A 10629-nucleotide genomic window follows, 5' to 3' on the forward strand; every position below is an offset into this window, starting at 1 on the left:
GGATGGCTGCGTCCATGACCTGGGAAGAAGGAGGACTTTGCAGGATCCAGCAGCTCTGCTGCAGAAGGGACTGGCAAAAAGGGCCTAAAAGGGGACAGAAGCATACCCCCAACTCCTCTCACTGCTGAGGACGGGATGGGTCTCCTGTCATTGACCTCTGCCCTGTCCATCCCTCAACAGGGAACCTGTGGGAGGACTGAGAGGCATCATGGGTCTCACCAAGAAAACTGCCACCATCAGCTCCCCTCAAGGCCCCCCTGTGGTTCGGGGGCAGCTGGTAAGGTGAAACCACTGCACAAAACCTGTATTAAAGCAGGGCCTCCTCACCAGGCTCTCAGGGCCTCTCCAGACACTTCCTTCTCTGCTCACTGTCACAGCAGACCACTCCCTGGGGACAGCCACCTGCCTGGCTGATCACTACCCCCCCAAACTAGCAGGGTCTATGTGCTCAAGAGGATCTGTCACCAGAGTTAAGACAAAACCAGCGGATCTAAATTCAAGCTCGGCCCCCTCCGCAGAAGAGTTCCTGGGGTCCCTTGCAGTAGAGGTTCCACGAAGGGTAATCTTGCTCTATGCTCCATCCCCCCACTGCTGCCAGGGTGTTATCTGTGTCTGAAGGCTTCACCCTGTGCCCTCGAAGGAGAGGGACTGTAGGTCCCCCAAAGGCAGACGCTGACACAGAGACAGAACTGTGAACGGTTTGTTGGGGGGATACCAGGAGAGACAAAGCACAGGGGACAGGATGGGCAGGGAAAGCATTCAGACCACCAGGCAGAAAACATTCATATGTTTACTAAATACAAACTCCTTGGAGCCTGGTTGTAGGAGGTCAAGGAAGTCTTCGGATTACAAAATGATTAGCCTGTAAGGCAAAAGGATTTGGGTTAGTACAATGGGACCTTATGTTTTCCCAAATTCTCTTTGCCTCCCATAGTGTATCTGAGGCCTTGGATGAACACTTGAGTGTGTGGCCACCTCTGCGAGTCTATACCTAATAGAAAATAATTGTCTTCACATCTCACATAGAAATCTCTGATTGTACCCGTTCTCTTAAATATCTTTTACTTCACTGTGGCAAGGACCTGAAATTTAATAGAAAAGGGGGGCTCTTTGCTTTATTCGAAATGAGAATTGCCACTATCTGGGCTGAGGTATTACACTCTTAAACTTAAGACTTAAACGAACATATTTTGACACTCATCGGCATGGAGCTATTTTCATTTAAACGTGAGAACAATGAATGGTCAGAGCCCAGACACTTTGCCAATTATTTTCTTTTTGAAACAGAGACAGAGAAAGGACAAACTTGTGAGCGAAGAGGGAAGGGGGAGAAGGTGAGGGAGAGAGAGAATCCCAGATAGGCTCCACACTCAGCACCGAGCCCGACTTGGGGCTCAATCTCAAAAGCTCGAGATCATGACCTGAGCAGGAATCAAGATTCTGCTGCTTAACCGACTGAGCTGCCCAGGGGCCCCTGCAGGTTCTTTATGTATTTCAACTCCTACTGCTCTAGTGATCTCAGAATCCAATATGCTCTCTCTATCATGGATTAAAATAAAAGCTGGGGCCCTGAGAAGGCCCCACTGAGAGTTGGTATTTGGGCTGAGAAATCAGGAACACAGGCAAATCCGCAGGACACTGGGACTGAAGTCCCAGCGAAGTGCACAGTTGCAGGCAGGGTGGTGACACAGATGCAGAGGCCTGGTGACAGAGCTCCAGCTAGGGTGGCTCCTGGCCAACCCTGACTCTCCCAGTAACAGTCTGACTTGGGCTGAGGCCAGGGAGGCCACCCATCACCAGTTCTCGGTCGTGTCTTCACGTTTTCTCACTGGGGGACTTAAAGTCAGCCAGACAAGAATCCCCAAAGACCAAGATAAATTTCCCAAATCTCCACGACACTCTTTCACATGGTTCAGAATTTTCAGAAACTCAGGGAAACAACATTATTCACAGACTATGAGTGAAAGGCTTCATGGCAAAAACAACATTCTGAGACAAATAATGGCGTGATCCACACTGTGTCCATAAACACATGCAGCAGCCGGTGTGGACCGCATGGTGTCCTCACACTCACTCTCAAGATGCTGGCCTGCTGGGAATGGCCTCACTCTCCCTGAGAGAAGCCCAGCCTCTCCCTGAGCACCTCCAGGCTTCTTGGCATCCACAACCTTCTGTTTCTGTGTGACTCAGGGCTCCCCCGCTTCTTTCTGGATACATCTCTAGTTCTTCCCTTATACAGAACACACCGTCTATGTCCTTTCATCAATGCATCCCTCCCTTCTCTCAGACACACACACTCAATTCCTCACATTAAGAGCAGGCCTCATCCCTCCCAGAGCACAGAGCATCATCTCCGTACCATGTGCGTGCAACACCTGCTGTGCCCAGCTTTCAGAGAAGGGCAGCTCTCTGTCACCACAAGGGACCTACAACCCTCTCAGTATGATTGGAAGACAAGTCCATGAATTCTAAATACAGAACAACTGGAAGAAAGTTACTGTGTCTTTAGCAGCCTTCACTCCACCATGACATGAGAGGCCTGTGGGCAGCACCGCTGGTCCTTGTGGAGGATGCTACAGCATGGAGCATCCATGGAAAAGACAGAAGCTTCTCCCCCTGGAAGTGACTGAGCAACATGCCAACGAACCCTCTACACCTGCATCCAGCATCTGCCACTGTTTCTCGTTCTCACCTCCCCGACTGGACAAGAGCATTTCCCACAAGTTTCCAGACAGCAGAGGACAAGGGCAGAGCCCTACGCTAATGAACAATGAAGGGGCCACAGCCCTGTGTCAGGCATTTATACAACTAAAGATGTGATAGCTTAAACCCTACATGCTGCAGATGAAGTGAGAGGTGCTTCATCCCTCTCACAACAACATATGTGGATGCTGGACATGCACGACGGTCAGAGACAGATGTCTGCCATTGTGCAACGGAGACACTTCCGTCCCAACAAGGGCACCTGCCCACTGCTCAGTGTGTTCAAAGAGCCAGGCACACGCACATGTGTCCTGAGGAACTTCAGAATCTTACTGCGTCCCCAGCACGGTTTCCCCTTGAATGGCAAGCCCTGAGCACCATCTCTGTCTTTGCTCCACGGACACAACCGCAAGGTGATGATCTGGAAACAGAGATGCCCGGAAGCTCTGCTCGAAGACTTGCCACTTTGAATGGGAAACGACACCACACACGGACCCCAGGATATACCCAACAGACTCAGGTCAGGACACTGTGCTGCCCAGAGAGGAACAGGACTCCAGAAATGGGTGCAACTGAAAACACCCCAGCATTTACTTGGTTCTTCTCTGGGACCTTCTTGGGCATGGTGCTGCTATTGTCCCCTTGAGCACCACAGGCTTCTGAAAGGGAAGGAAGCCCTAGAAGGGATGGAGGTGGATTCAGACTGGCAATGACCACGCAGGATTCAAGCCAACCCTCTCCCCCTGCCCCAGCCTATTCCACTCTCTTCCCCTGGCGGGTCATTGGTGTTTCTCACAGGACTCCCCTGACCCCCGTAGACGAAGGAGAGAACTGTCCCTCACCCTCGCAGATATGACCACTCTGCCAAGGGAACCGATGTTTCCAGAACTAATCTATAACACTGGACAACTGGGGCCTCCACACGTGAGAGTGATGTGAAGGTTGTACTTCGTCCAGCCCAGAGCCCAAAACATCATGTCTGTGTAGTCCCCCTGGGCAATGCTTCTATGTCTGTCCTCTGCGAAATGTCACTTTTCTTCTCCACAGCAGACATGTGCTGCCCAGTGCTGTACGGTGAACCAGATAGTCCATGAGATGGATGTCCACCCAAAGTGGAGGAATGTTACTATGTCTTCATTTCGGCTTATCATTGCATTGCAAAGCCTTGTGGTACCACCTCTCCAACCTCTCCACTGATGGAAGTGGTTCAACTATGAATATGCTTTATGACTCACATCAATTCAGATCATCTCACCATGTGGTGGAGGAACGAGGTGTGGCTGAGTAGGAGGGAAGCCTGGTACATTCCGCCCCATGTGGTAGGGCATATGGAGGGGCCCTGGGCAACGAGGAAACTCTCTCACACCTCTACCGACCTGTAGAACAGACAAGAAAATATTTGAGTAAAAAAGACAAAAGTTGCAACACCAAGAAAAGAAACCGAAACGAAGAGCTCTCAGCACCCGGCTCCTTCTCCAATGCCACCTTCCAGGAGAGCTGCATTGCGCTAGAAAACTTACATGCCCCTCCCAGCTGGTGCCAGTATAATAAGGCGGGAGAGGGCAATGGCTGTTACAGGAAGAGCCTGTTCCCAAACATCACTGCCTATGTCTGCCCACATTCACCAGCAAGAAGTAGTGTCTTAAAGATGAAAAAGGATCACTGCAAAGGAGTAAAGCAGCACATTCCAGACACGGAGGCATCGACATCCTGGACAACACTTCCTCTAGCCTCCTCAGCCACTGGAGAAGATTTTGGTTTGGTCAGAATAGAATGTGACAAAACTGAATGCCCTTTCTCCACAGTTTCCGAGCCACTTGAGGGGAATCGTTGGCTTCTAAGTCCCTGACTCTCCCCACACTGCCTCGCCTCCTGACAAAGGGGTCCTCTACTCTCTACAGTTTCTGTCCACAGCCACAAAGACACTTGAGGAATTAGAGGCTTGTTGTCCGACATGGGCACTGGAAAAGTCTTCCGAGGGACATGATACCAAAAACCCTTATTTACACTCAGCAGCAGTCTTTGCCTTTTTTTAAAAAATGATTTTGTTTATTTGACAGACAGAGATCACAAGCAGGCAGAGAGGCAGAGAGAGAGAGAGGAAGGGAAGCAGGCTCTCTGCTGAGCAGAGAGTCTGATGCGGGGCTTGATCCCAGGACCTATGATTATGACCTGAGCCTAAAGCAGAGGCTTTAACCCACTGAGCCACACAGGCACCCCCTGTGTTTGTCTTTAAACACAGTCACTTGGAAATTTCAACCTACCGAGTTCCAGAGTAATTTTGTCCAATGCGAAATGAAGACGGGAAGGCCATATAAGAGAATCCACAAAAGGGTATATGCTTCCCGATGGAAAACTCCACTCGTGTGATGAGAAAAGAAATCAGTTCTCACACTAACTTAGGACCAAATGACCTGCTCCTGGAAGCCCAGCTGAAGGGCTGGGAGGCAGTGGTCACACACGTAATCACTGACGTCCCCCTTCCGAACTTTTGTGCCAGTGTGTGATTACGACAGTGCACCTGAGAGCTTTGACACTTCAAAATACTTGTAGGAAGGGTGTAAAGTGGGCAGGTTCTGCACGGCACGTTTTCCAGCAGAAGTAAAATGGGTTTGACTCGTGAAACATGCCCTGAGAACATTGCAGACTGCAAAGGAGACAGTATAAAATGCAGAGAGAGTTTTCCCCAGGTTCCATTTGTGAGGATTACCAGCCCCATCTATCCCCAGCATGAGCACAACACCCGTGCACCTGAACATAACCTAAAGGGAGTCGGGCCAGCCAGAGGACTTCACTGTGGAGGGAGGGGTCCTCCTCCCCCAGTTACTTCCCCAGGGTGCACTGTGGGCAGGCAGGGGTGCACACACATGCACACGCATCTTCCCCAACACCATGTTCCAAGACAGTAGCATCTGTGCCAGAACGGGTACCCGTCCCCTGCGTCTCACCTAGAACCTGGGGTGAACAGACGCCATGGGGAAAACTACTGTCAGCACATGTTAATATAGGTCTGCACCTCAACAGAGACAAGAGTGTGCCGCCAAGGATAATCCACTAAGGAAAAAACTCCATTCAGGACAGGCTGGTATCTACGGCTGGGACCACACCTCCCCCATCACAGCAAGCACAGCATCTCCTTCTGTACATTGAGAACAAACACAATGAGAGGCCATGGGAAGCCTGGAAGTGCTTCCACACCTGGAAGTGCAGATGCTCGTGGGTCAACCGGCAGCCCACCAGCAGCACCCCTGACCAGATGCTTCTCTCCCTGACAAAGGGGTCTTCTACACTCCACAAGGGCTGTCCATGGCCACAGACACCGCCGAGGAGATAGGAGTGTCCACATTCCTGCAGAGGACCTCGAAGAGTGCTTTCCAAGAGAAGCAGGACCCCTACAAGTGAGCGAGACCAGCTCTGTGGATCCACGTCCCCGACATTCGGACACTCCTTAGCTCAGGCACAGAGCAAATGCATAGTCCTTGGTGCTGAGAACCACTGACGGGCCGATTCGACATCCCCAAATGCAAACCGGTGTGTCTGGAGGGTACGTGAGACACTCCCAGGATGGGTCGGGAGAGACACTATGAGCTGGCACAGCCACCAGACCCCATCAGAACCTGCTCATGGGAACACAACTGAAACACGTGTGAGGGGTGGGCCCTGCGAGCAGTCACCAGGATTCCCTCTTCAGGGCTGATGCTCCAGGGGGCGTTTTCTACGACACACCTGGCACCTGCCAGAGTTCACCATCCTCTCACCCAGGGGCCAACTGGAGGGATTCCAGCTCTCGTCTTCCTCCACTCAGATGGGATGCACGGGAGGTCACAGCTCACCTTCTCCACAAACACTCAAGCTGCCCAGAGCATGTGGCGCAAGTGTGAGGCCATCCTGGCTTTTCCCATTTTCCATCTGTGAGGACCTCTGCAGACATCCTCCCAGGTTAGTGTCCTGACCGAAAACCAAAAATGCTCCTGCTCCCGCAGGAAAGCAAACCGCAAGGAGTCAGCCGGACTTGCCGACTTCACTGTGGAGTGAGATGTCATCCTCCTCGAGTTATTTACACACATGCACACATACGTGTGCGCACAATCACTCACACACACACAGACAGACACACACACACACACACACACACACACACACACACACGAGGTGAGCATCCTACCGTCCCATGCCTCTAAGCATCTACAGCTTTGGGTGGAATCACTAAATTGAAGATCTTTAACGGAGCAGCCCAGAGGCTCCTGGGTGAACAGCGAGCACTCTGAAAGGGATGATCGCAGGACACACACAAAGGCCACAAGGCCAGGACAGGGAGCTCTCCACACTGCAAACCATTTCAGAAACGGACACAACTAAAAATACCCACAGCACTTACCGAAGCCATCTCGGGGTCCCTTTGAGGGCTGGTGCTGCCATTCATCCTGGGAACCGGTCTAGGTGCTGGATCAGACAAAGGACAGAGGTTTACTTTGGTTTGCATGCCCTCCATGCCTTCCTCCCCCATCTTGCACTCTTCCCACACTCGGGTCCATTATCTGAGGGTTCTATCCATGACTCAAGTGACTCCTTTGCAAAGAGAGACACCAGTCACCTGACTCTTGCGGGAGACCCTCCGGGACCCTGAATCCAGTGTTTCTGTAAGTAATCCATCACGTGTGGACAGGTCGGGGTACAACTGGCTGGAAATCAACACTAAAATTGGGGTGCTCAACACACATCAGACAAAATCACTTTTTCTTCATAGATTAAACATCGAAGGGAGACTAGCCTTGCATGGGTGACATCCACAAACCCTCAACATGAACAGCCCATGTTCTCTTCTCAGGCCACAGGTGGATGGTTCATTTGTCCATCCTGCAGATGAGACCTAGCATGCATGACTGGCCAACAAATAAATATTTCAGGGAAGAAATAGACTTTGACATGTGTATAGTCACGAACAAAGAAATCATAGGCAGATTGAGCAATAAAGCTATGGCATTACACCGATAACATGAGAGGAGTAAAATATATTTCATTGCGGAATATGGTCCTATAGATGACAAATAAAACAAAAATATAGGAACCTCCATAACGAGTAAATAAATGCCTTTTTTCACAAATAGTTTTTTTTTTTTTTTTTTTTTTGGCCAAAGCTTGACCACTGAGTCAAGGTGGGAAGGGCTCTTGGCTCCCACCTTCTCAGGCTCAGCTCTTCTGAAGGGGGTAGCAGTGGGGAAGGTGTGGAGCGGTGTGAGCTCCACATGTCACGGGGGCAAGTGTCCTGCTGCCTGGGGGCATATGAGGAAAGCACCCTCCTGTCACCCCTTCAGACAACCTGCAAGCTTGTCATTCTCTCCAGGACACACAGCGATCAGCCACAGCAACGGGAAGGACCCTGTGTGATTTCACAGCAGAAATCAGGCTGCTGCATTTCCCATCGTGCTCCCTACCTTGCCACAGAGGCTCCTGCAACTCGGGCCTCCCCGGCATCGGTCTGCGCCGCATGGATCCCACAGGCAGCATCTCCCCTTCCATCATGCGCAGTCTTGGACACAGAGAAAGAATGGACATCTCTAAGAATGACAACACCATGTCCTCTCCTAGGCACTAAACAGCATAGCCGTCACCTCTCCAAACACCCGTAAAAACGCACATCACACTCTCACACCTGTATTTCAGGTACGCGTTCTCCCTGCTCTGCTGCATCATCCTTGTTTCCCAATACCGAGCCTTCATCTGCAGCAGAAAAACACACCCACCTTCAGTTGTGCCTGACTGTGCCCCAAACGAAGACGAGGAAAAGGAAAACACTTACCCAGTTAGCCACAGCATTTCTCTCCTGAACTGCGATCTGAAAAAAGCCAACACACCAGAAGCCTATGTTCAGGGCTCCAAAGGGCACTTCCATCACCTGCAGGGGGCGCCAAGGGGTCAGTGTGTTGGACACAACTCAGGTTACCTTGTGATTGAAGGTGAGCTCAGCCTCCAGCAGCTGATCTTCCATTTCTTCCACTTCTTGTCTGTGAGGGACAATTGTTTTCATCAGACAAAACCCAACACTGGGTGTGATTTTCAATCATCTGCCCATGTGGCCCACCTCCTCTTATCTGTCCCCTCATACAATTGATCCTGACACAGGAAACACTTTCACCGGACTATAATCGGACTGTAGGATCAAAGCTGTTCTTACAGCCTTAACTTAATCATTTTTCTTTCCCTGCAGGATCAGAATTGACATAACTTCCTTACCCGTTTCTAATCTTTCCCTCAGTTATCACATGACAAATGTCTTTTGTCATGAAGCTCTATTCTCTTTTAACTTCTATCCTCACCATGGTTCCCAGGGTTGCAAAGACCAGCGCCATCAGATGGCACTACCGTGTTTATGGGTAGGACTCATCCTAGGACAAACTGCTTTCCTCAAGACACCACCCCAAGGACACTGGTGTGGAGCCAGTTCCCACAGAGTCAGGCCAACAATGGGGATCCGGACACGTTTAGTAACGTAATTGTTTTGTGCCTAATCTTTCTGTGTCTGTTAATTCTCTCTGGATACATCCTCTGAATTTTAGTGAGATGACATCAGGTAGCAGGAGATGAGCTAGATAGTTTATCAAACCATTCCGAACACCTACAAATCCAACAGGAGATAGAAGAAGTGCAACAGTTCTAGAAACAGAAAATCAACAACTTTCTGAAAGGTAGGACCCACGGAGAGGTGAATCCAAAGTGACGAGAAGATAGACCCCGGGGGAAGGGTCCGGCTCCTGGCAAGCAATGGAGCACAAAATCAGGACTTTTAAAAGCGATGTCCACTGAGGGACATCGCTCCAGAGGCTAAACCGGGGTGAAGCTCACGCGGGGACGGCATGGCCCCAGGTCCTGCAGGGTCACAGAAGGATCGGGGGTGTGTGAGTGTCACAGAACTTGCAGGTATTAGAGCGGGGAAGCCGGCTACAGAGACAGAGCTGAGGAGTGAGCTCTCAACTTGGGGTTACCTTGAACCGTAATCTGTGGCACAGGCCACTGCTCTGTGAGTGGGGTCCCCACAAGATCCAGGGAGATCCCCCCTGGAAGAGCTCAGGGATCAAAGGGGTTCGGAGACTCCAGGTGGAGCTGTGTGCCAGAGACAGAGACGCTTGTTCACAGCCTGGGTGAGCTCTGAGCGCAGCCGAAGGCCAGGGAGAGGGGAGTGGTTGAACGATTTTCTCTGAGGGCGCACTGAGGAGTGGGGCCCTGAGCTCTCGGCTCCTCCAGGACAGAGATTGGGAGGCCGCCACTTTCATTACCTACCTCCAGAACTCTAGGGAAAGTGTTCAGGGAACAAAAGCTCCTGAAAGCGAACCTGAGCGGATTAATTAGCCTGGCCCCTGGAAAGGGTGGTGCAATTCCACCTGGGGCACAGACACCTGAGAATCACTACATCAGGCCCCTCCCCAAGAAGATCAACAAGAAATCCAGACAAGACCAAGTTCACTTACCAAGGAGAACAGCGGAACACCAGAGGAGAAGAAAGCAAACCATGGAATTCATGGCTTTCTCCTCATGATACTTTAGTCTTGCAAAGTTAATTAATTTTTTTAATTTTATTTTTCTTCTGCTAACTTTTTAAAAAATTTTACCCTTTCTTCTTTTAATGTTTCTTAACTAGTTTATCTTAACAATACTTTTCATAAAAAAATCTTTTTCGAAACTTCATTATTATTGTCAAATGTTATCCTTCATTGTATCTAACTTCAGTTTTGGTATACACACAGGATTTTTTTCTTCTAAAAAATTTGGGGTACTTCTTCTAATAGATCAAACTACACCCTAAAACTACCACTGGGCTTGTTCTACTCTCCAGCCTGAGCAAATCTTCTCCACTTTCTTTTTCTTTCTTCTCCCAATCAACTTACCTATCAACTCCTTTTTTACAAATTAAAAAAATTTTTTTCAGCT

The 10629-nt window shown here is 50.1% G+C and overlaps 1 protein-coding gene across 4 annotated transcripts; it reads right to left on the bottom strand.

Moving 5' to 3' along the window:
- Positions 1 to 677: 677 nt before the first annotated feature.
- LOC125091044 (transport and Golgi organization protein 1 homolog) lies at positions 678 to 9254 on the bottom strand. Of its 4 annotated transcripts, none has more exons than XR_007124563.1 (8): positions 8648 to 9254; positions 8504 to 8539; positions 8357 to 8424; positions 8139 to 8233; positions 7082 to 7146; positions 3959 to 4079; positions 2499 to 2626; positions 678 to 862 (listed from the first exon to the last, which is right to left on the bottom strand). XR_007124563.1 is itself a non-coding variant. In XM_047714446.1 (8 exons), exons 1-7 carry the CDS (start codon positions 8729 to 8731, stop codon positions 2516 to 2518), a joined length of 570 nt encoding a protein of 189 aa, XP_047570402.1. In that variant the 5' UTR covers positions 8732 to 9254; the 3' UTR covers positions 678 to 862; positions 2499 to 2515. The 4 variants fall into 4 exon arrangements, 3 of the variants coding, with proteins under 3 accessions (XP_047570402.1, XP_047570401.1, XP_047570403.1); XM_047714446.1 differs by having other exon boundaries at positions 2499 to 2616; XM_047714445.1 differs by lacking the exon at positions 2499 to 2626 and adding an exon at positions 3298 to 3380.
- Positions 9255 to 10629: the final 1375 nt, after the last annotated feature.

This window comes from Lutra lutra, chromosome 18 (assembly GCF_902655055.1).
Source record: "Lutra lutra chromosome 18, mLutLut1.2, whole genome shotgun sequence".
Taxonomy (NCBI): Eukaryota; Metazoa; Chordata; class Mammalia; order Carnivora; family Mustelidae; genus Lutra; species Lutra lutra.

What these genes read in the sequence shown, in the direction of transcription:
- LOC125091044 (XM_047714445.1), bottom strand. Translation starts at nt 8,731, where the DNA reads ATGAAAACAATTGTCCCTCACAGACAAGAAGTGGAAGAAATGGAAGAT. An exon ending in AGCTCACCTTCAATCACAAG is followed by an intron (nt 8,540 to 8,647) that starts GTAACCTGAGTT and finishes GGCTTTTTTCAG; the next exon opens with ATCGCAGTTCAGGAGAGAAA. An exon ending in AACGCGTACCTGAAATACAG is followed by an intron (nt 8,234 to 8,356) that starts GTGTGAGAGTGT and finishes TCTGTGTCCAAG; the next exon opens with ACTGCGCATGATGGAAGGGG.